The 24,053-nt window shown below is 50.9% G+C and overlaps 7 protein-coding genes across 7 annotated transcripts; 2 read left to right on the top strand and 5 right to left on the bottom strand.

Moving 5' to 3' along the window:
- Positions 1-2,194: 2,194 nt before the first annotated feature.
- Triagg1_4830 (uncharacterized protein) lies at positions 2,195-3,700 on the bottom strand (the record flags this gene model as incomplete). The annotated part of the gene is made up of 1 exon (XM_062899277.1): positions 2,195-3,700. The coding sequence occupies one exon, from the start codon at positions 3,698-3,700 to the stop codon at positions 2,195-2,197; it is 1,506 nt and encodes a 501-aa protein (XP_062756410.1).
- Positions 3,701-4,456: 756 nt separating this feature from the next.
- Positions 4,457-5,534, top strand: Triagg1_4829 (uncharacterized protein; the record flags this gene model as incomplete). The annotated part of the gene is made up of 3 exons (XM_062899276.1): positions 4,457-4,494; positions 4,574-5,305; positions 5,381-5,534. 3 exons carry the CDS (start codon positions 4,457-4,459, stop codon positions 5,532-5,534), a joined length of 924 nt encoding a protein of 307 aa, XP_062756409.1.
- Positions 5,535-5,761: 227 nt separating this feature from the next.
- Positions 5,762-7,542, bottom strand: Triagg1_4828 (uncharacterized protein; the record flags this gene model as incomplete). The annotated part of the gene is made up of 2 exons (XM_062899274.1): positions 5,762-7,385; positions 7,454-7,542. 2 exons carry the CDS (start codon positions 7,540-7,542, stop codon positions 5,762-5,764), a joined length of 1,713 nt encoding a protein of 570 aa, XP_062756408.1.
- Positions 7,543-12,120: 4,578 nt separating this feature from the next.
- On the top strand, positions 12,121-13,732 carry Triagg1_4827 (uncharacterized protein; the record flags this gene model as incomplete). Its single annotated transcript, XM_062899273.1, has 4 exons — positions 12,121-12,353; positions 12,430-12,647; positions 12,729-12,953; positions 13,014-13,732. 4 exons carry the CDS (start codon positions 12,121-12,123, stop codon positions 13,730-13,732), a joined length of 1,395 nt encoding a protein of 464 aa, XP_062756407.1.
- A 350-nt stretch (positions 13,733-14,082) lies between these two features.
- Triagg1_4826 (uncharacterized protein) lies at positions 14,083-16,445 on the bottom strand (the record flags this gene model as incomplete). Its single annotated transcript, XM_062899272.1, has 3 exons — positions 14,083-16,246; positions 16,304-16,339; positions 16,399-16,445. The coding sequence occupies 3 exons, from the start codon at positions 16,443-16,445 to the stop codon at positions 14,083-14,085; spliced, it is 2,247 nt and encodes a 748-aa protein (XP_062756406.1).
- A 483-nt stretch (positions 16,446-16,928) lies between these two features.
- Positions 16,929-17,516, bottom strand: Triagg1_4825 (uncharacterized protein; the record flags this gene model as incomplete). Its single annotated transcript, XM_062899271.1, has 1 exon — positions 16,929-17,516. The coding sequence occupies one exon, from the start codon at positions 17,514-17,516 to the stop codon at positions 16,929-16,931; it is 588 nt and encodes a 195-aa protein (XP_062756405.1).
- Positions 17,517-18,687: 1,171 nt separating this feature from the next.
- On the bottom strand, positions 18,688-19,002 carry Triagg1_4824 (uncharacterized protein; the record flags this gene model as incomplete). The annotated part of the gene is made up of 1 exon (XM_062899270.1): positions 18,688-19,002. One exon carries the CDS (start codon positions 19,000-19,002, stop codon positions 18,688-18,690), a length of 315 nt encoding a protein of 104 aa, XP_062756404.1.
- Between the last annotated feature and the right edge of the window lie 5,051 nt (positions 19,003-24,053).

The following is a 24,053-nucleotide window of genomic DNA, read 5'->3' as shown; positions in this document are numbered from 1 at the left end:
GTTGAAGACTCAACAAAACGCTGGAGATGGGAAGAGAGGGCGAGGGGGATTTGATTGATGAGACAGCAGATAAACGTGAGATGGGGACATTGATATTGTTTATATACTTCAGCCGTGTACGAGTACGAGCTACCCATTCCGCAAAACCAATGTTGCGGGGGGTATCGCGAGTTCAGCCCACAAGGAACCCAGCCATCTCGGTATTATTTTTTCCACAGAATTCTTAGCACCGGCTGCGCTTCTACTCTTCGGATAGTCTGTCGATGAGTGCATAAACCATCTCCACCCATCCAGCAACTTACACGACTTGGCAGAGGGGGGGAGGACTGTCCTACTCTACTTTGTAACTTTCTAGCTGGCCTCGAATGCATCGGCTCAGAGGGTTGGAAAGGGAAAGGCCACAACTCTCATCACCGTTGCCGCCCACTTATTTGAAAAGAGAAAAAAAGAAAATGGAAGACTTACGAGTATTGCCAAGCCCCAGGTCGGATGGATACAAGTACAAGGGAGGGCTACACTGCATTTCTCTCTTAAGACACACAAAAAACGGGCCGTTCGTGTGTTCCCCCCCATTGCCGCGCACTGATGGTCCCGTGCCGTCCAGGTGGAGCTTGTCAAAAGCATCTCAGTGATTTAGTCGCCGCTGCTTCTGTCAAGATGGCTTCTCACCCCGCCTTTGGACAAGTGAAATTCTCTTATGAGCTGCCTAGAAGAGCCAAAGAGGCTTCTCGAGTTATGCCTATTTCCCCGTGGGGGGGAGACAGAATGCGGGGTGTAAGTGCGACGCCGACAGGGGTTGATTGGGAGCTATTGAAAGTGTGTTCGAACAAAACTCCTCAAGCAATTTGGGGGGAAGCACATGAAAAAAAAAAAAAAAGAGGGTGAAGGAAGCTTAGAAGATGCTGCAGACAAGCTCTCGATGGAGGTTGGAGGAGCCGAGGTCTGTCGTTTCTGGGGTGGCACACCACAAGTTCCTTAGTTGAGGAGTGGATAGTGTCAGCTCAGGCACGAAGATGGCAGATGCGGAGTAGTCAAGCGTCTTCCGATGCTATTGGATGCCCATGTTAAGAAACTGAGGCTGCAAGGGTTCTCGTCATGATCGACACATGTCATTGGCAGCTTGGGAGAAACGTGCAGCTGCGCAACGCAAGCCACCGGCGCCAAAGCTTAGCGGAAAGTCCAGGCCCTGCTGATCTGATCCTTGCAAGCAGCCTGTCTGACTTTGCTTTTGTCTTTGTCTTTGTCACTTTCGGTTGATTCCTTCAGGTGGCTTCACGTGTTGCTGACTTGGGTATTGTGGGTAGTGAGCTTATACTTGTGGGTTGAAGGATGAGCGGGTGGAAACGATGAAGCGGCAGAGAGAGGACGCCAAGATCAGGTATGAAATTTACACCTTACAGCTTCACATGTCTTTGTGTCGTTGAGCGTCGAATGTCTCGAACGACACGAACACGATAGTCTAGATATCACAGTAAGAATTGTCAATATTAGAAAGACATCACGTAACATGAGGTGATGTAGCACGGTAATCTCTTCGTGGCTGCATATACTCGTATCGTCGTGTGTCACGATGTAATCTCCGAGATGCTACATCAATAAACCTTCCGATGTCGCTTCAGTTGCACGAGAATTGCCATTCACATGCTTGCATAGTGTAAGTCAATCGAAAGAGATAAGATGAATTGATTAGAAATGAAAATTTGTTCAAGGAATGCATTGTTATCTCGACATGGCACACTTAATGGAACATTAAATTGGTCATGATGTTTCAAGCCGTGTATAACATCTGGCCCATGCTACCTACTATCTAAAGCTGCCTACCTAACTTGACGTGCTCGTCCGTCCGTGATATCAGTGCGCATCTTACAAACCAAGGAAGAAAAATAAAAAGAGCAAAAGCGCTGTCATTATACGTCTCGCTATAGATAGACGAGCCCATGTGTCTTTCAGCTTCGAATCCGTGAAAAGCCAAGCCTCTCCCAAAACACCTCCAATCCATCTCGAAAGACCCGACTTGTGCCTGCGCCAGCCTGTCTTAGTGTACGACCAACCCTCTTCCTTTCTACCCATTATGTTGAATCATGCATCTTCATAGAGCCTCCCACCCAACGCCGACGGCAACGTCCAAGCGTCGCCCATTAGAGTTTACCGTTTTCTTTGTCTTCTTTTTTTCTTTTCCTCTTCTCTTCTCTTCTCATACAACCACGCCCACGCGGTTTCCCTCCCCATTAAGGCACCGCTTCTTGTCAGCCATGCCGGCCTCATCCTCATCCGATTCTTCCTCCAAACTTTCTATTGTTGGTGGAGTTCCTCGCTTCCGTTTGATGTTGGCCGCTCTGGCATCCGATTCTGCTGGTTTCGACTGTGATGCAGGGCTGTCCTCTTCCCACGTCTCCATATCATTTGGGTCAAAGGAGCCCACAATGTCCTCTCCAAGGGCTTTGCCCAGGCGTTCCCGCAATCCCAAGATTGGCCAGATGGGGACCCGAGCAAACTCAATCTTCATTCCCTCAATGTTACCCTCTTCGTCGCATGGCGCGCTGGATGGGTCGTAGAATCGCTCGAGGAATTTGGCCGTAACATGTCCCGTATAAACCAGGAATTCGCAAGTCTCAGTATCGTGAGTCAGAATCCTCATCTTGACATCCTGAAAGTCGGGTCGGCGCGAGTCGCCTTTTCGTGGCCAATACGTTTCTCTTGCGAATATTTGCGTCGGCGCAGTGTAGAAATGACGCTGGGCCATGGCCAAAAAGATGCCGACGAAATGCGCATCTTGATTAGCATCTGCCGGGATAAGACGCTTCCCTCGGAGCTGCTGTAGTCGTTGGACAGGGATGTTGGGGTTGTTATCGGGACCGAGAGCCGCACGATAAATGTTTTGACGTATTGACGCCAGTTGGTTCTTCCCTATGTAGCATAACATCGGCAAGTTTGCAGTAGAGTGAGGTGTCGGGTTCGATGACGAGGATCCATAGGATTCAGCAGGGCGAGTCACCACTGTAGCGACAGAGCTCTGTGACGACAAGGCTGAGGGATTTGGGGGAAAGTTCCACAAGGCCTGCACTCTGACGGCGTCATAATAAACTTTGTCGCCGAAATAAACGTTGAGTTCCGGAAATAGCTGCGGCTTTGCAAAGGCTGCTGGCCAAAGCGTCATCAAGACGGCCTTGACAGCTGTGAATGTCGGCTTGGGTACCGACGAAGAGGGAACCAGTATTTCCGTCAGCGCCTCGCTCAGCTTGATGATGGTGTTGGACGGTCGCATATGGCCCTGCGTTGGCGGAGAGCCCGGCAAGGTGCAGGGCCGCGGCGTGTCGCAGACCGGCAGCTCACAGAAGCGCACACCCAGCAGGCTGGCATGAAGATCCGTCCAACCTATGGGTCGCAAGAAGAGGGGAGTCCCGGCATTCTGGCGGAGGATGTCACGCAGGGAGCCCTTCTTCGGGCGGCGGATTCGGCCTATGCGCCTGGCCGGACGAGGTCGCGGCGGGAGTGACGGCGGCGGTGATGATGCTGCCAGCTTCGGCCTCTGCGTCGTCGGCGGAGTCGATTCAGGCGACTCCGGCACGCTCTCGGTGTCTTCTCTGGTACCGGACGAGGCCTGCATGGAGGGGCTGCCGGATGGAGTCATGTCGTCCACAAGAGCACGCAACTTGGCCACGATGGCGCTTTGAAGGAACATGGAGCTGTATATAAGCATTAGCCAGAGATGCGCGCGGATAGAGGCTGTTTTTTTTTATAAATACATAGACATGATGGACGGGGAGCGGTTGATGAGTCCTCAGATGAGCATCTTTCAGTGCGTGAATCACAACTTACCGTGCGTCCGGACTCCGAATATATGAGGCCCTCCCCCGCTGTGACGCGACAAAGAAAAAAAAAATGGCTGCACGCCTATTCCCTGCTTAAATCCCCCGCAAACTTTGCTTTTTGTTCTCTTTGTCTCCAAATACCCGGATTTGCTAGCGGAAAGCCACCAACCGCAAAAGTAGACCGAGGATGAGGAGGAATTTGGAGATGGAGAGCAGCAGGCCAGGCCGTGCGGTTCTTTGCTTGCAGGGAGGATCAAAGTCAAACAAACGTGTGAAAAATAAAATAAAATAGAAACCGGTAGCGAGGGAGAAAAAGGGAACAAAAAAAAGGAGACTTTGCAAGATGAATCCAGCCTGAGCAAAAACGTGAGACAAAGTCGTAAAACGAGAATCTGCAGAAGACGCGCCGCGCAGGCAATTAATAGTAGTCATGTACGGAGTATTGATTTCTGTTAGGCCGCAACCAAACGCCCCCCATTTGCAGCAAACAGGCGCGTTCCGGACAGGGCGAGGCCGGCGCGAGCAGTGAGCGAACCCACGTGATCTAGGCAGCCGGCTGTTGTGTGGCGGTGCTAGCGTGTTTTTGTCTTTTTGGCGCTGTTGCTTGCCTGGGCCTGTGGCACGGGTGGCGAGGCAGCAAAACCATGATTACCTCAGCAGGAGCGGCGCTAAGCTGGAGTAGGTACAGGCTGAGCTGCTTGTTTGTCTCCACTTTCTGGCTGCCAGCAACAGGTTGACTGACGACAGCTTCGGCCTCTTAGGAGCAGCCCCGCCAACCATCTCGTGCTTCTGCTTCGTGACGCCTCATCCCCATCGCCAGCGTGTCGAGCCATTGCCGTCCAAGATGCCGGTACGTCCACTGTCCCTGCGGATCCTCGTCGAAGCAGCCCCGAGCTTCGTCTGCCGGCCGCGTGCCGGAGCTGTCACCGGAGCCTCTCCCCTGTCACCGATGACCTCTGGCCTATCCCGTCATCTCTCCCGCCTCTTTCAAGGCAGCTTCGCCTCGAAATCTCTTTTGCTAACTTGGATTTCGCCCGTGAACCGCAGGCCTACAACTCCGACTTCAACTCCGACCCCAACCCTCCTCGCCTCATCGGCAACTTCCCCCTCCTCCCCCTCCGCACAAAGACCCGCGGTCCCGCCTACGTCCTGCCCTTCCCGTCACCGCCGCTGCCCGCCCACGAGTCTCCCGAGATCGAGAGCGAGAGCTATGACATCCTCGACGAGGTCCTGCGTCTCTTCCGCGCAAACACCTTCTTCCGCAACTTCGAGATCAAGGGCCCCGCTGACCGCCTGCTCGTCTACGGCATCTGGTTCGTGAGCGACTGCCTGCAAAAGATCAAGCCCAACGCCATTGCTCGCGATGCCGCCAAGGAGGTCAACAACTTGGCGCTGGACCTCAACTTTGCCATTCCTGGAGACCCGGGCTTCCCTCTAAACCAGGTTTGTCCAATTCACATCCCGACTTTCTTGGAGACCTTTGACGCAACGGGGTCGGTCTGAGATTCCAGCAGCTAATGTATTACCCTTCCAACTTCTTTTTAGATGTACGAACCCCCTCGGGACAGGCAGGACGCAGAGCAGCTCAAGCTGTACATGGCGCAGGTCCGACAGGAGCTTGCATCCCGGTTACTGGCCAGAGTGTACGAGGAGGATGAGACCAAGCCCAGCAAGTGGTGGTTGAGCTTCACAAAGAGAAAGTTCATGAACAAGTCGCTGTAAGAGAAGAGGGGTCGCTTGGTGGCATTTAGAGGGTCAATATACTATTTTACTGCAACTTGTGAGAGCATGGATCGCACCTGGCTCTAAATTCATAGTTATCCATTATCCATCGTCATGGGGGTTCATGTGCGTCAACTCCCAGGGAGTACCCATATACTCTATTCACTTGTTTGCCATACATGGCCATTGGCCTCTACACTCTTTTTACAGCCAACCATACGAAGCTTTTACCCCGTCTTGGGCTTCTTCCTCTGGAACTTGCCCCTGGCCATTATATTCCCCTCCGCGGGGATTGCCCTCCACCCCGTAAACACAAAGCCAACCGCCCCGCCCCTCTCCGTCATGAACGGATGCGTCCGGCCAGGCAAAACCTGCCACCTCCTCGCCCGGCTCGTCTGCACCTGCGCACCGATCAGCAGCGACGGGTTGATGGGGAAATCCGGCGTGCCGGCCCAGTTCTCCAGCTCCGTCGTCGTCTTGCCCTCTGTCTCAGCCGGAGGATTCGACACCCAGGCGCCACGCCGGCTAATGCTGAAGCAGTCCGCTAGCTGCGTCAGGGGCTCGATTGTCGGTGAGTAGATGGCCACGGGTGCGCCGCCGGCGAGGAGCGGGAGCGCGTGCCGCAGCACCGAGATGGGATCCATGGTGCTTGCCACGGCGAGGCCGGAGAAGCCGCCCGCTCGAGTAGCGTCGACGATTTGGCGCGTGCGAGCCCATCGCCGACGCTTGCGGTGGTAGTTTGCGCGCCGGTTGGTCTTCCAGGATGCGAGCGTCTCGGAGTCTGCATCTGGTGCTGGGTCCGCGTATGTAGGGTCTGCTTCGGGATCCAGCAGCTGAAGCCAGGAGATTGGTAGCAAGTTGGTGAAGAGCGGGTGGTAGGGATACGGAGGGTTGGGGTCGCTGAAGTCGTAGTCAAAGTGGCGGAGGAGAGAGAGGTTGGGCTGTGAGTTGGCGTGAATGAGAGTGATGCTGTTTGTAAGAGCATAGTGGTCGTCTAGGTCGTCTTTTCGCGGCCGCTTGGGTCGATTTCTCTGTGCCTTGGCAGGTTCTGTTGCTGCTGTGCCCGCCTCCTCGTTGGGTTGCGGCTCTGGGTTCTGCTCCTTTTGTGCAGCATCTGTCGGTGTGCCTTCTTCTTCCTCTGGAGTTTCTGCGTGCAATAGCCCCATTCTCTCAGCCATGGCCGCGACCAACAGACCTCCCGTATCGTCGACAGCCAGCCATCGCCCACCATGCGGGCTTTGTGCACCCTCAATCGGCAGACCACCAAAGTGTACATCAGCCCAGCATCCCAGCAAGCCAATCATTTCCTGTCGCATCTCCATGACTTTGCTGGCATCTCTCTCGACCAGCATCCACTGTCCGAGCTGTGCCACGTCTAGAGGCAGAACCGTAAACCGCCGCATGTACTTTCTCTCCTTGAGGAGCTTGTATTTGGCCAGCGAGTATGCCGTCTTCTGGTCAATCGCCGTATGGGAGAGCATCAGCTTGGCGATCAATTCTTTGCCCGCCGAAGCACCCTCCCTCTTTAGCTGATCAATCTCGGCCATTGTGAGCGTCTGGCGTGCAGATTCGTCAATGACCTCGCGGTTCGACCGTGCGACGACCTTGCCGCTCTCATCGACAAGCGTGAGCTCCTCTCCATTCGCCGGTTCAATAACGTCGTCGCCCTCGGCGGACTCGGTAGCGCTCACATCGGCGAGCTTGTCGGCATTGAGTTCTGTGCCGGGAACGACTCGTAATCGGGGAAAGCTTTCGCCCTCGCGCCTGTCCTGAATCTCATAGGTGAGATGGTAGGGCCGTTCGATGATAAGATTGCTCGGAAACGAGCCATATTTGCCTAGAGAAATGGTTCTGGAGAGCGCTGTCAGTCGCACGCCATCAAAGAGCTACAAGGTAGAAGAGAGTAAATAGAGACTGACGTGTTGGGAACCACCTGAAGAACACGTGTCACCTCGCTCGGCAGTCTGATTGCAACCCATCCATTGGGCTGCACTGTATTCCTCGACATTTCGGCAAGGCTGAGGCGGAAGCATCAACTGTTGCTGAAACTTGGTTCATGGCAAGAAAAAAAAATAATTAAAGCGCCGGACTTGATCTCGGTGAGCCCCGCGCCCCACCGTGGCGGCTCCCGACTCACCGCGGTGGGTCATCTCGACTTCTGGGTATTCTCACGTCACAGCATCAACTCGGCGCTGGAGATTTCAGATAAGAAATACTGTGTCTGTTTACATTGGGTTGAGCTGCCAATTCTGATTGTTGTATCCTTATCGGGATGGGTTGGCCTTTTTCCTTCTCTCTTTTTTCTCTCAATAACTCATTGGTGAGCACTTCTCTAGATGGGCTGTATTGTTCTAATTGTCAGTCTGAATAACCTGGTAGAGAGACCATGAGTCGTGTCTTCGTAATTGGTAGCGATATATATGGTAGCTCTAAGACTAAAATAAATTAAAATAAGATGGTGCAAACAAAGCACATGTTGCTGCTTGATATTCTGCACCCAAGGACTGTATAGGCCGTGTCATTGGACTCTGTCTCATGACTTTCGTAACACCTACGGAGTAGATCTCTACCCTACAGATATCTATATAAAGTCTTGAATGTTCCATATTTTGAACTTATCAACTGTCATTCTGTATCCAAAGTTACAAGAGATAGTGTACAAGGATGTATTATTTGAAATCTCTTTATTAAGGCGCGTGTGGCGGAGGTCAGGGGATGAGCTAGGAGAGGCACTCGCATTATTTCGTTTTGAGAGGACACAGTCAGACCTCGTTTGGGGCCGTTAGACCGGAGAGGTAGTTGCGTTATTTCCTTTTTTTCATGGAAGCACACAGAATATACGTAGAGGGACCTGCGCCTTGTTGGCCGGGGGGGTGTGAGTTTACATGACCTCCGCGTACCTGATATAGGTACCCATACCTTCTGTAGCATTTAGAGAGATAGCAAGACCCTCACAACGAACCCTCTGCCCCCCTCGACTGACTCGGACGTCCTGGTGGAAACCCGCGTTGACGAATTACTCACTCAGCGCTCGCTGGAGTTGCTCATTGCCCCAAGCCTTACGGGCATACTCAACCCCATCATCAGGCGCATCGTCAACGAGCAACTCGCTGCCGCCGGCATCCCAGTGCCCGCTGAGGCACACAACCCCGATGAAGTCGATGCCGCAAGATAGCAAGTTGTCCCTGGAGGGCTACTGTAACAGCGACCTTAAAGGTACGCTAAGACCAGCAACGCCTGTCTCATAACAACATCATCTTCGGTCCCATGCTTACGTGACCCCCTATGATGTTTTAACTTATCCCCTAACCTCCGCCGCACGCGCCGTAATACTCTTATTCATGTACTGAGGTACGCAATGGTAGCAGATACTAAGGGGGGATGGCTATATCGGCAGATACTAGATAGAGGTAATGATAGTGGCAGATACCAGACAGAGGTAGTGGTAGTAGCAGATACTAGATAGAGGTAGTGGTAGTAGCAGATACCAGCAAGAATAGCGATTGTTCCTAAGAAACCAGGCATCAAATTGGACTTCACTGCATCTCGATATCACAGATGTTTCATATCTCGTAATCGTTCGTTTGTCTTCCACTACTGGAGGCAATCGTATCGCTGGGTGAATTTCGGATTTGTAAGATTGTTGCTGAACCACGAAACTGGCGAGATGAGAGGTTGAGTTCTGGATCTTGCTGTCAAGTATCGCCCGAGGTCCTCGATAGCAGAGTCCAAGATTGTTAAACCCGTCAGCTTCAACTTTCGTAGGAGAACTGAAAGGGAATAGCCAGGGCGGATAGGATTATGCTTTATCGACCACGGGCACTGACTTCCCGATGAGGGTGCAATTCTTCTAGTAATATTTCCGTCGCGGGAGACACAGGAACAAAATCATATCGCTGTAATTCGAAAATGATCGAGAACGTCTCCAGTTTTGTCGGGCTTCCCTTGTCTCACGGCTGTCGCAGAAAGGGTAAAGGAGATCGAAGTACTGAACGGTTTCATCTGGATTCTGGGCCAATTATCCGGAGACATTGTCCTCGCCATGATCCACTGGTTGTATCGGCCCCTAAACGCCGTTAAAGATGAAGGAGGGCATGAAGAAAACACGAAGCATCGCTGGACTGATTCTGTGAATGTTATAATTAACCGACGAGATAATTCGTTTGTTAGTCAGTCCGATGACATACCGCCACAAGCGCTTCTTATCCGTTGCTCGACGAAGCCAAATGAAATTCAGGAGATTGGATTCAATCTCTTAGCATTCAATAATACAATACGGATGAAAATAGAGCGTCGGAATACGATATACGGCACCTATGGCTGAAGCAAGCAAAGCTCGATGACTAACAGGTAGCAGCAGCAATAACGCCGAGCCCAGAGTCTCGACCTAAGATAGCCGACGGGAGAATGTGAAAAGACAGCCAGATGCACCACGCGATCAAATCATCCGATCTCAAGATATCTAGCGTTTGCGCCTCATCCTTGCGCCGTTCAGCTATAAGCAGAGTAACCCATCCCTGGAAAGCGGACTGCAGGAGAACGATGCGATGGTCGATCTCAATATGTGGGCGAGCCGAGCGAAGCGTCTCTTTTTGGACTTGATTGGGACAAAGGCTGGCGTAGTCCCCTTTGCACATGTGATCTAGTCAATCGTCAATGGTCGGTTGCCGCGTGTCGATCACGTTGAAGAGCCAAGACGGCCCATTAGCATATCGATTCTTGGTATCCCAAGACGCCACGCCTTGCGGCAGCTTAACGCAGGGCTTCACCAATTTAGCCAGTGGTCCGGGGCCCCGGAATAGTGACTTGCTTCTGGGGCTGAAAAAGCTGGAGCTGGAGCTGGAGATCTGGGGAAGAGAGGACTTGGAGCCGTCGGAAAAGAGCCGTCGGGAGCTTTCATAGGTGGACGGAGCAGAGACGTCGAGTCGGCCACAGATTAAATAGCCGAAAAGCCTCTGACGAAGACTCAAGAGACATGCCGTCAAGGGAACAAAATTAGACGAGATGGCATTCTGTACTAATAATTACAGCTGCTCGTGCATGGGTTAGGAGGTATCAATGAGGTCTACACTAATGAAAAGCACTGATGAGAGGCACTGGGGGAGGAGAAAAGAGGTTTCACGTGATGAAGACTGGAGGGTGTACGTACTGCTACTATTGCAACCTCAGGCACTGACTGAGCACGCTATCGTTCCATCATGCCTCTTTTATCTTCTGCCTTCTAATACTACCAACTTGCATGTCCTTCTACAGGCATGTTCGCCCAACTCTCTGGAACAAACAGCTGCGAGATTTGCCATGGATTTCGCTACCACCTCCGCACGCCGCTATGCTTAACCGGCACATGCTTCTTAGCCAATCCACAACCCCCGCGAGGACATCGGGGAAAAGATGTAAGCGCAGGGGGGGCCAAACGCGGCTACCGGACGCCACAAGACATCAAGTGTGAGTGGCAATGCAGGCAGATGGTACGGCAGACCATTTGGAGCAGCCTCTGATTTTCCCCACGAACTTTGAGGGGGAAACTGTTCCCAATTCTCCTGCTCGGTGGAAGATTCCACGGCTTCTAGCGTCAGCAGATCGTGACGCTGCAATACCTACGTGTGCCCCCGCACAGAATCTGCGAGTATTACAGCCGACAGCGGCAGGTTCGCCTTGGGGGTCGTGTCACGGTGACGAGATTTGTGATATCCGGGGTGGTTTCTGGGGGACAAGGCACGCCGTCGGCCAACAGCCACGGTCACTAAACACAACCGTCATCGGCCCATCCTCCTCGTGCTCTGCAGCCAACCCGCCGGCCTGCCTTCCAGGATTTCGGGCCAGCATTGACTCGAGACCCAGCATCTCAAGGATGCCAGGACTCGCTTCAGACCAATGGCCAGTCATGCTTGTTTCCCCGCCTCCTTCTACCCCAGCAAGCTCAGACATCTCCACCACGCGCCCCGGCTTTTCTCCAGAGTTGCTAAAGGCGGGCTGACGGGTGATTTATCTGCGTGTCCGTGTACGTGTATAGGTTCCAGACTATCAAGCCTGCTAGCAATGGGCTCGGACAAGACTCCAGCCGCCATCATCGCGGAGAATTCTCCTTCGGGGCCGCCTAGCAGCCGGGCGGCGCCACAGCAGGAGAGCCACGTTCTTCCTCTGTTCTGCGACCTGCGGGTAATTCCTCTGCCATGTGAACGAGATGCCTCACTAGACGCCACACTTAAACACAGACAACACTATGTGCCATTTGGAGGAGCGATTTTGCCGACGGGATTTTTTAGAGCGGCTGGGCTAGTACCAACCTGGAGTATGAGGCCGGTAATGGTCCGGATGATCATGTCCACATTTTGCCAGGGCGAGCAAAGGCTGCAATACGATGCAGGCCATACAAGAAATTCCTCTTTACGAGTCAAAGTAAACCCTGGTTGGTGATGTGAGGGGCTGGTCGACCGAATTGAGTGATAAGGGTCGCATTCCCAGCACGAAAAGCGCAGCCTTGATTGAGAGCATCCCAGGCAACTTCACCTCTTTTTTTTCTTCTCTCTTTTTCGCTTCCGTCTCTCTCCCTTTGGTAGGGTCCTCCAGATAGGAATCAACCACCATGGGCGTTGTATCCTTCTTCAAGGCCAGGTCGCTCAAGGCCGACGACAAGAACCGCACAAAAGCTGCTGAGCTGACACTGAGAGAGTCCCTCTTCCCAATCGCCCTCGTCACCGTCCTGTTTTTCCTCTGGGGATTCAGTTACGGCCTGCTCGACACGCTCAACAAGCATTTCCAGAACACGCTCCATATCGACCAGGCGCGTTCCTCTGGTCTGCAGGCCGCTTACTTTGGGTACGTTTTGCCGCCATCACACTGCGCAATCCGTCGCGCTTTGCCAAGCAGATAAGCTAACTTTGAGATTGTCCAGCGCATATCCATTGGCCTCTCTCGGACACGCCGCCTGGATTCTCCGTCACTATGGATACAGAGCCGTCTTCATCTGGGGTCTTTTCCTGTACGCTGTAGGCGCTGCCATTGCCATCCCCTGCATCAAGGCCAAGTCGTTTGGAGGCTTTTGCGCCTCCATCTTCATCATCGGCAATGGCCTTGGCTCTCTGGAGACTGCCGCCAATCCTTTCATCACAGGTATGTGACGCGATGTCGTCCAACTCGATCATGGTTAACCTGCCCCTCCCCGTCCATCCCCACTGACATGATCTACCCCAGTTTGCGGCCCACCGAAGTACTCTGAGATCCGAATCAACGTTTCCCAGGCTTTCAACGGTATTGGCACAGTGATTGCCCCCGTCCTTGGTTCATACGTCTTCTTCAACTTCAGCGACGAGCGTGCGCTTCAGAACGTGCAATGGGTTTACCTGGCCATTGTTGTCTTTGTTCTCCTCTTGGCGACTATGTTCTTCCTCGCCAAGATCCCCGAGATTACGAATGCTGGTGAGTATTTATCTGCAATACGATCCCCCTATCGCATCCTGCTAACGCAATGCACTCTAGATATGGCATTCCAAGCCGAAGAGGCCCACGGCAGCTCGGATGACCAGCCACTTTGGAAGCAGTACAGACTTTTCCACGCCGCGCTTGCCCAGTTCTGCTATACCGGTGCCCAGGTTGCTATCGCCAGTTCCTTCATCAACTATGCCGTGGCAACTAGACCGGGAACTTCGAACAGTCTTGGCTCTAAGCTGTTTGCCGGTGCCCAGGCCGCTTTCGCCATCGGTCGATTTACGGGAAGTGGTATAATGCGGTTTGTGAAGCCAAGATGGATCTTCCTCGTCTTCATCAGCATGTGCATCATCTTCATTTGCCCAGCCATCACTCAAAAGAACAACACCGGTGTCGCTATGCTCTACGTTGTCCTCTTTTTCGAGTCTGTCTGCTTCCCCACCATTGTTGCCCTTGGAATGCGTGGTCTCGGCAGACACACCAAGCGTGGCAGTGGCTTCATCGTCGGCGGTGTTGTCGGTGGTGCCTGTGTACCCCCCTTGACCTTTGTGGCTGCAGAGCGTCAGGGCAGCGGCATTAGCATGGTCGTCCCCCTATCTTTCCTCATCGTGGCCTGGTCGTATGCCTTCTGCGTCAACTTTGTGCCTGCGTATCGGGATGTCGTCGATGCCTTTAGCGAGACCGAGGTTGGCACCCAGGGCCACACGAACGATGAGGAGATTGCGGAGAAGCTGGACCATGAGAAGCCCGTGGTCACTACTGTCCAGTAAATATGCTTGTAGAGCGGGGGGGACATGGGACAAGGTGGTTTTGGTTTATTAAATTGGATTGACGAGTTTTCTTGGATACCAGTGTCGTCGCCTGCTTTGTGACCAACTTTTTCGGTTGGACACATGTTATGCATATAATGATTTCATGGCAAATACATAACTTGACAACTTGACTCTCACTCTGTGCCGCTTCATTATGTCCACGTTCAACTTTTCTAATTCTCTTTCTCTTTCTTTGTCTAACCCCAAGGTCATATGTAACAATGCGCTTTGTTTCACAACAAGTTGAAAAGAACAACTTCTCATCCCCTATACCTAGATCCTAATATAAAGTCCGACGAGCATTACATCTATGTACCGTTCCTCCTCCTTCCTCCCCTCGTACTCCTCTCCACGTGTCCCTTCAAGACCCTCCTCGTCTCCACCAAGCTCCTCTTCTGCTTGCTCTTGGCCTTGCCGAGCGTCATCAAAAAGTTCTTCTTGCGCTGCTTCTCGCGGTTGCTCGTGCTCTTGCCCGCGGCGTCCTTCTTGGACTTGCGGATGGCCTGCGTGCTCTTGTGCTCCTCGCGGTCGGGCTTGCCCTCCTTGGCGAGGGCGACCTTTTCCTCCTTGGTCAGCTTGCGCAGGCGGATGGGCGCCTCGATGTTCTCGGCGGTGAGGCCGTCGTCGGCGTGCGCGGGGCCGTCGGGGTTGGGGTTCTGCTGGCGCTTGTTGCGGAACTTGCTGCCCATGGCCTTTTGGACCGAGGCCGCGGCGCGGAGTTCCTGGAGCTTGGCGAGGTCGGCGGGGGTGAGGATTGTGGTTGTGGCGAGCTTGGTCATGCGTTCGAGCTCGGCGGCTTCGTCTTCTTCATTGTCTTTGTCTTCGTCGTCTTCTCCTTCTTCTCCCTTTCGCTTCTTGGGAGCCGGCTCATCCTCGTCTGAAGAATGGTCCACGTTGATCCATTCGCCGGAATCGCTGCTGTCTTCAGAACCAACCTCCCACTCATCAGAGTTGAAGCCATCTTCATCCTTCTCCTTTTCCTTTTCGTCGCCGGAGACGTCGCTTCCGTCCTCTGGCAGGCCCTTTTCGGCGCGCTTTCGCTTCCTCTGCTCCTCTTTCCACTTGGCAAGGAGATCCAGACCCTCGATACCGCCGACTTCCTCCTCTCCGAACTTGCGCTGCTTCATCAAGCCGGAGCTGAGGCCCATGGTGGCATCTTTGCCTCGGTCTCGCTTCTTGAGCATCTCTGCGCCGACTTCTCGGTATAGTGACAAAAGACCCTTGGCAGCCATCATGACGCCCTTGTCCTTGCTCTTGCGGTATTGGACCAAGTCCTGTAGCAGCGTCTCCGTCATGGCTAGAGGCTGTCGAGAGCATATCTCGCGAATAGCATTCAGACCAACTGCAGCGACTTCCGAGGCTGAGGCTTCAGAGACGAACTCGTTTGCAATCTTTTGGATGAGGGGTTCCAGAGCATCAGGGGGCACTAGGTTGTGCACACCTTGTGCTAGAGAGGCAAGGATTGATGTGACGGATTGTTGCTTGGGTGTAAGATATTTGATGAACCAAGAGTATAGCGGCACAATGGTAAGCTTGTGTAGACCGACTAATCTGGTAATAAGCTGCAGAACAAGCAGCTTTGTATCCAGTGAGAGCTTGTTTTTTGCACTCTGAAGGTGTTTTGTGAAAAGCTGCTCAGCAAAGTCCTGAGGGTCGTGTAGCAAGTGTAGAGCCGAAAAGTTGAGCGGGTGAGGCTTTGACTTTTTCTTCTCCTGTCTCTTGACTTTATCGACTGCCTTTTTGTACGCGTCCTTCTGCTTTCTTGATTTCTTGTTGATGGTGATCTGGTGCTTTACTTTGGCCAAATCAATCTCCTCGTCGCTGCTTTCGTCCTCGAGCTCCTCACGCTCCTTGTCGCCTCCCAAGAAGAACCGCACAGATCCAATGACAACCTTCTCGTTATCGGCCAAACACGCCTCTTTCATGACGTCGACTGGTTTCGCATCTGTCCAAATCTGTCGCTTCCACAGCTCGCGCGTCAGCTTAATAGCCCAGATGGCCCTTGGTGAAGAGCGATCTGCTGTGACGAGGTTGTAAAGCACGGCCTGAATGGTTCGGTTCAGCGGGTGATTTGTGGACTTGGAATTTGAGTTGCGCATGTCGCTGAGGATTTTCTGGAAGAGCATCTCTCGCATGGATTTGCTTCGCGAGGACACGAGGATCGGGAACAGCGTCGTCAGAAGGCTGGTGGAGTCGATGACTTCTTTGCGGCGCAGTAGCACCAGACTGCCGACGACCTTGTCTCTCAGTTCGTGGTGAAGAGTTTCATGATTCTGTGAGACAATGGCCTTCAAATCGTCCGGAAATGTTCGTGTCTCCTCGGGATAGCAGTCGGCAACGTGCGCAATGAGGTCGATCATGTTGTGGAATGATTCCACCGAGTCGGCGGCGGCCGTTGTCGGCGACATGAAGAAGATTTCGCGCTGAGCCTCATATTGCTCCCATTGCTTCAGGAAGTCGTCCTTGTAGGATCTAGAACAACGTGAGCGATGGTCCTTCAAGGCGAGTAGAAGGCGATGAAGAGCTTACTTTGGATCCCGACGGATTTTGTACTGAAGACTCGCGCTGCAATGATTGTTAGCACAACGGGGGATAGAGGCGCAAACTAGTTCAGCAGAACATACAAATCCGCATCGATCTTCTCGAGCGCCGCAACCTTTCTTTTCACCATTTTTGCGACTGCTTGGGACGCAATGAAGGCGATTTTGTATGGGATTGATTTTCGCCTTGGCGGGACCAACTTTGTCGAAGAAATTTTGGATTATCGGCCACTGATAAGATAAGGATAAGCTTAGCACCAGCCTAGCGTACAGGGGCTGGAAACTCCTAGATCCCCTAGCAGTCAGCGTCATCTTGAATAAAGCGAATTACATTTCTTAATGCCAAATCGATGTCCTCTTCTTTTTTTCAATGCCATACGACCCGAATGATAAATTCCATTTGCTGCTGAATCTTATGTAGCTTGAAAAAGTAAATTGAAAACTACTATGAGTCAATGTCCTTGATGAAGCCCTTGTACGGTGTACCTTTCATCGAAACCAGATCCCTGCCGATAATCCCATAACGCCTTGATGAAGCACTTTTCTCAACTTGCCATTCCCATTCTCCCCCGTGGCGAGTGCCTTTCTTCAGAAATTCTATTGTCCGGATTGGTTCACAAGTCCGATTCTTCCTTTTGAAACGCCTCTTCGTGTGTTCGTTTGCCTCTCTTGATCAACTCTCGTGTCTTGTTTGCCTCATCTCTGATGGTATTCATCATGGAGTCAAGTGTGTTATTCATTGCTTCAGCGTTTGCCCACATACGGTGCTTTTCTTCCATCACCTCCAAATAGCGATTGATGACATATGTTGCCCCTCGAATTGAATACCGAACGGCTTCAGGAACGCCTGGAGCGCTTGCGCAGTCTCGCAAGTCTTTGATCGCGTCCTCGACCATGGTGTCTGTTATGGGATTCGTCCACGTAGATCGTCCAGGTTGAGTGCGAGGCACAAAGCACACAACTGTTTCCATATCATCCTTTGCGTCATCCACCCATTTGAGTATGTCTGGCTTGTCCACAAAGATGGCCCACGTACGTAGCCACGTCTTCGTATCTGCGTCCATCACCTGAACGATTTCTTCGCTCATTCTCTTTGCGAGTTCGTCAGTCACGCTGGCTTGGAATCTCTCTTGACGTGCGCGAGTGAGGTAAGGCTCCAGCTTTTCTATAGCTTGCGCCCTTCTGAGGATCACACAAGTCATATTTTCTTTGAACAGATGTGACGCGTCAAAAACTTCTGCATCACTGGCCTGTCTCTGAGTTTCCTACATATTCATCAGCCGCTTTGGTTCCGTTAGGCTGACCATACTACCTTGAAGCGGCGGTAGCTACTGTCAAGTAGATGGTAGAATTACCTTCGTTGCGTGGCATCATGTAGATGGCTCGGTGGGTTAACGATTATTCTTTCGTAGTCGTGTTCCGGTCTTTTGGTTTCCCGTGGTTCGTCGGGAGAGTAGTATGTAGAAAGGAGAGGCGTGTGGAATGAAGCTGCAGTTGAGAAAAGAAGAAATGGAAGATGGAAATAAATAGAAAGATAAAGAAGGTTGTGAAGATTCGTAAGGCTGCTTGGCCAGCTGTCAAAGTTGTTTGCCAGATCCATCTTCTCCTAAGAAACAAGTACAATACCAGTCAGTACGTTTCGTTAACTCAATGTTACATTGACTAAATTTGAGCCTTGCTGAATGAATGGGCCTAGTTAGTTGGATGGGTCTCGATGGCGTTCGCTAGACCGTCAATGTGCGAGAGAGATTGATAGGCAACGAGATGGTGCAAGATAGATTGATGGACATCTATCAACTGACTGACCGGCTGACTGTAATTGAAGGTTTGTAGCTATATAGTAGAGTAAACTACCATGCCTGACTAACCATGGTATCCCAACAACTGCCACCTTTTGAAGAAGAAGAATGCGATTGTCTTGATGATGTGGTGATGTTGAATGCGAACTGACGGATGGAAAGAAAGGTTTACCCGTAAACTGATGAATGAAATAAACCAAACTTGATTTCTTGGTATATAGTACTGAATGCCCATCGCTGATAATACCTTCGTTTGTCTATCAACGGTGGTGGTCGTCTGTCTGCGTCTAGTCGGTGGATGTCGGCGCTCCATTTCGTCTGGGTGCCAGAATCCGTCGTCTATGCGGTTCTTTCAGAAGTTGCTTCATGCGTCTGCCTTAGTCCACCGTTGATGCCCATGCTCCGTCTATGGAATGTAGAACTTCATCTGATCGATAAGAAGATGCATCTTTCGTCGACGGGCGGCCTCGTTCACTCCCTCCACGTCCATCACTTGCTTCATCCCATCCAGGATGGCTGTCGGTCCCCGTCTCGACCACAACAATGGGTTTTCTCTCATCTCGATCCAGCTGTGTTAGTGTTTGTCCTCCGTAGCTCTCTTTACCCAGTCTTTGACGTGGATGAACCGGGTCCTATTTGCCCAAATGGCCAGGTCCTCCTTTATCTCTGGCGGCAGTACCATAACCATCTGCTCCGCAAGCGTCTCTTGGAGTTTGTTATTCTGATTGACATCCCAAGCTGAATTATTGATTGTATCAATCAGGCTGCCGACAGCTGCTATTGCGTTCTCGCGTGTGATGGTCATCTTCTCCTGAACCATGACGGATGGCGGAGGCGATTCCGTACGGACGATTGATCTTTTGACGGACGATTGTTGTTCTTGAGACATTTTGATTGAGTGCCTTTTCCGTGTCGCGACGTGAGTGAAGATGTGGGCGAGGATTTCAGTGGGGTGTTGGAGGAAGAAAAAAGAGGTGAAGAATGAAAATGAGCGATCGAAATTTATTCAACTTCTAAAGCTCGCGTTTTACTACGCGTTCAGCGTGCCTATTGGTCGCCAGCTGTCATCGTGTTTGAACAAGTGTCCGGCAGCTGCGTTTCTTCTTCTTCGGTGCAGCTTCGGCAATGGATTGAGGTCGAATTGTCTGTTTGGCCGACACCGTTATGGAGAGCAATACTTGCAAGTTCTCGTGGGTGTATAGCCGGGATGTATTGGGCTTGGTAAATAACCGCGTTGCGAAATCATAGGATTGGGTAACGAAAAGTACGGCAGCCATAATGACTACCTGACCCTAAAGTGCGCAAGGAACAATCTAGGTTGAGGGTTTATGGTAGGTGAGGTCGTAGGTCTTTGATCCAAAGGTTTCAGGATAACCGTGATCATAAAGTCTTTTTGGGCACAATCGACTTGCGGTAACGCTTCAAAGATTTGTTGCGGAATAAGAATTGAGTAGATAAACATGAGGCCTTCAAGTACTCAGGAACAAGTTCCTTAGGAGAAGGTTGTCTGTGAGTTGTAAGCTTGAGGAAAAAAGGCCGCTGTCAAGAATCGGTCACAAGAGCAAACAATAGGAAGACACACAACCAACTGATTTGTTGACGAGCGAATAGGTGGCGTGCGCATCCTGCTGTGATTGTCTGATTCTTTCTGTGCTTTGTATTGATCTTTCAGAAATAGAGGCGCGCAAATGCAAGTGTTCGAATGCCCATTGCCCTAAAGGGGAGCAAAGTGGCAGACAATCATGACAATATGTTGTATGTTTGACGGGACAAGTTCCACTACTCATATGGTGTACTGAGATGTTCACCATGAAGGGGGATTCAAGTCGTATCGAACAAGAGGTGCGGTGCGGGCTTCAAAAGCGCGTCGCAAAGGGAAAAAAAAAAGGATCAAATATGGCAGATGCCATGGGTAGAGCTGCCAAGCCCCCAAGTCCCCGAAGGACGAGCTAGGCTGAAGGAAGTTTGTTGAACGAGATATCCGAGTTCCATATAACAAGGCACAGTAGAACAGCTTGTCGGTATAGCACTGGTCGAAAGTTCTCTGTTCGTGAATCGTCTATTGTATATCAACCGGGTCGCGGCGAAGGCTTCAAAAACGAATCGAAAGAAAGGTTGGAAAAATGAAATGCATAGCGGCCGCCGTTCAAGGTTGCCAAACCCCCCAAGCCCTCAAGGGACAAGCGAGGCTGTAGTACATGCTCAACCATTGGTATGGGAGCATCGTACTGACGTGATCAAGTGACTCCAAGGCCGCGGTGAGGGCTATAAAGCACTTCTAGAAAGAATAGAGTAACTGTATAACAGCTACCGAATCTCAAGCGTTTGGAAGACACTGGACCAAAGGAGGAGGTCTGGTGCACGTGAACTCTAGGTTCCATGTAACAAGGTGTACTGGAAACGTCTGTTAGTACGACACCGATGGAGAGAGCGGTACAAGCAAATAATTATAGGCGTACTTACCAGGGTGCTGTCAGCGCATAAAAAGCAAAAAGCAGATTAGAAAGGGTGAAGATAAAATAATTGCATAGCGGCCACTGGTTAAGGCTGCCAAAACCCCCAAGTCCTCAAAAGAGAAGCGAGGCTGAACGAGTTCTTTGAACGAGGTCTCTGGGTTCCATGTAACAAGTTACAGTAGAAGCGTATGTTGGTACAACACCAATCGAATGAGCTTTATTCGCAAATCGTCGATGGCGTATTGACCGGGGTGCGGTGGGATCTTCAAAAGTGCTCCGCAAAGAAAGAAAAAAAGGTAACAATTACAGCTGCCCGATAAGGCTGCCAAACCTCCAAGTCCTCAAGGGACAAGCGAGGCTGTAGTACGTGCTCAACCGTTGGTGCGGGAGCACAGTACTGTCGAAAAGAATGATAATCTCATGGTCTTCTTCTGTTAAATCCATGTGCGTTAGTCTTGGTAAAACACGCATCACCGTTGAGCGAAGATTGACCAACCGAATGCGAGGGCCCCCAGTCCGTAAAGAGCAGATCGGGTTGTCGGAAATTGGGTGACGAGATGTCCAAACGCGGGACCGTGTGGTGTCTGTCGTCAACATCATTGAGAAGAGCGGCGTTTGTATGGTTGTATGCAGGCAATGCGTGAATGGAGCTCTGCTAGTGATTTCATTGACGTTGGTCGACGCAGATCAAATTTCAATGACGGATGCGAAGGTGGCAAAGATGTACTGAGCTGGTTCTAAAGGGCAAAGCACGTACCTGTATCGGGGGAAATTGAGTGACTGTGACGAAGACGAAGAAGAAAAAGACCAAAGCACGGAGAGAATATTGTTGATGTGATGGGAAAAGTGTGCGATCACCTGACTACACTACAAACCACAGACAGCTGAATAGCCCCGATCGACTCGAAATTGTGTGCCAGATGGCATTGGTTAGCGAGGCGGCAGACAGCTGGCAGTGCAGACACTGAAGCTGCCAGGCTCTTGGGGCTCTGTTTGTCAGGCGTCTTGTACTGACTGTCAGTTGCTGAGCAAAGACGGCCAAAAGTCTCGTTATATTGAAGAGACTCGTTTGTATTTGTGGGAGTGACGAGCAACGAACAATGCGGTTGGCCGCTCTTCCTGTCATGTTGGGTTCTGAATGGCCTAAACTGGTCTGTTCCCTGACCCAAGTGCCGTCTAGAAGTTCGTCCAGCCACCTGTTATTCACAATTATCTTGCCTTTACTGATCGTTACTGCAGTGTGCTGTTTCTTTTTGGCCGTCTGTGGCGAAAGAAGCCGTCGGGGACGCACGTTGTCATTTATGAAGCAGAATTCCTGTGTCTAGATAGACTCCAGGTCTATCTCCCTACCAGAAGATCATTCATCTTTATGCGGCAGCATACAGTGGTAGTAAACATGCAAGCAACCGCACTGAGATGAATTGACTACTGCTGGCCTATATAGCTTGCCTCAGGGTCAGTTGGTTTGCGATATATATTGCACCTTTCTATCACATCTTGCGCAATGGTTGAAGAAACGGCTGCACTGACTAACGACCACACTCGACCTTGACCGCCCATTTAGTCAGGCAGCACTCTTACCGACACCATCATCAACAACTCGTTAGTCTTCGCAAATACGCTGGTTCTCAATAGATAAATCAGACGTCAATGTAAGCAGTGAACTACCACGTACGCAAGACGTAAGACAGAGGCGTGCATGGACACTAACCAATCTTGATGATTGTTATGGGACAACCTTCATGGCATGGTGAAGGGGACAGATACCATCGCTACTGGTTTACGGCATTCCTACCTCCTTCTACTTGCTACTTTCTTCTACTACTTACTACTCTCTGATACTATCACTACTCTCTTCTACTACTTGCTACTTTCTTCTACTATCACTACTTTCTTCTACTATTAATACTGTCTTCTACTACTTCCTACTCTCTACTACTATCACTACTCTCTTCTATCTTCTTCTATTGCTGATACTTTCTTCTACTAAAGTTATTCTCTTCGACTATCGACATTCCCTTCTACCACTTGCCAGTACCGGTCAAGCCACATCTGTTTGATGACGTCGTTAGAGATAAGACCATAGCTCTAGAAGAAGAACAATTGGATGAGTCAACATTATCCGAATGTTAGACCGAGAAGACAGTCAGTCAAAATTACAAAAATGTTAACCGACAGCATTCAGAGACCTACTAGCAACGCTGCCAAAGCAGAGACCGATAATCCATCCATGGCTCTTCATGGTACACCGGATCGCAATGTTGGCAAAGAAGCTGGTTGGATTAAAATTTAAGGAGCATCAGCCTACAATGATATGTTGATGGACATGAAGCATGTTGGAGAAGACGAGACGGCACTCTGCGGCGTCATGATGTCGTGATTCAAAGTTACACATGACATTGAAACATTTTGGGCAGAACAAGTGCCTTTGACCGGAACATACGAGTGTCGCTTCTGTGTCATTGATCTGGCAGAAATTCATCATCCAGACGAGCATTGCTACAAATGTGCCCAGAAAGACGCTATACAGCGGGCCGCCTCTCTACGAGATTGGATTTTCCCTCTAAATCGACCTTACCAATATCAGCTCTGCGGCCATGGTGATGAACTGTTCGAATTCGCACCTTGCGGCAAAACTTTGACCACCATCAAAGAACAAGGTACCACATGAGGTCTTACGTGCCAATAATGCAGAAGCATGGCGCAAGCGATGACAAGGTGCCGATCTGCTGTTTGGAGCATGCGCGATGAATCCTGAAGGAAGCCGTATCTACCGTGATGGACCTGATTCTGATTCAGTTGACGATATGATGGATCAGGTGTGGTCCGTTCATCAGGTTTACACAGTGAAGGCAAATGAAGCCAAGTTTTGCGAATGCCGTCAAACTTGGCCGATTGAGCCGCTGGAGTGGCGTACTCATGCAGACAGACAGCTGGACGATGCCCACGACGCTGTCGCAAAGCACGGCTATACTGGGGTCACCGTTGGTCGTGCCATTGTCCTTCTTATCTGCCCATTTTGCTTTTACAATGAAGAGTCGCCTACACAAAAGCGTATTGCAACTTACGCTTCTTTTTTGATCTGTCGGCACATATTTCGCTTCATCCAAAAGAACAAGAGAAGAAAAACATTAAGAAAAGATGCCCTTGTTTCCCAGTAATGTGCACCAAGCAAGAGAAGATGGACAGCACTAGTTTACGAGCGCATCTCGAAGTTGTACATGACATTGAAGCGAAGACGAATAAAGCCGCAAAACACAGGGCAAATACCAACGATCCTACCAGCTGCCGCACTCGAACGAAGAAGAACTGATGACGCAAGGTGTCAGGGGATGCGCACTGAAGAGCTCTTCGAGATTTGCTTGTTATTCTGGCATGGAAACAACTGATGGTTATGTATTAAGCTGCTCTATTTGGGATGTTTGTATTGAGAAATTGATCAAATACTATAGTTCATATACAAATTGACAGTTGCATAAGATTC

Source organism: Trichoderma aggressivum, assembly GCF_033847375.1.
Source record: "Trichoderma aggressivum f. europaeum strain CBS 100526 chromosome Unknown scaffold_015, whole genome shotgun sequence".
In the NCBI taxonomy this organism is placed as follows: Eukaryota; Fungi; Ascomycota; class Sordariomycetes; order Hypocreales; family Hypocreaceae; genus Trichoderma; species Trichoderma aggressivum.
This window is presented reverse-complemented; position numbering and strand designations above follow the sequence as displayed.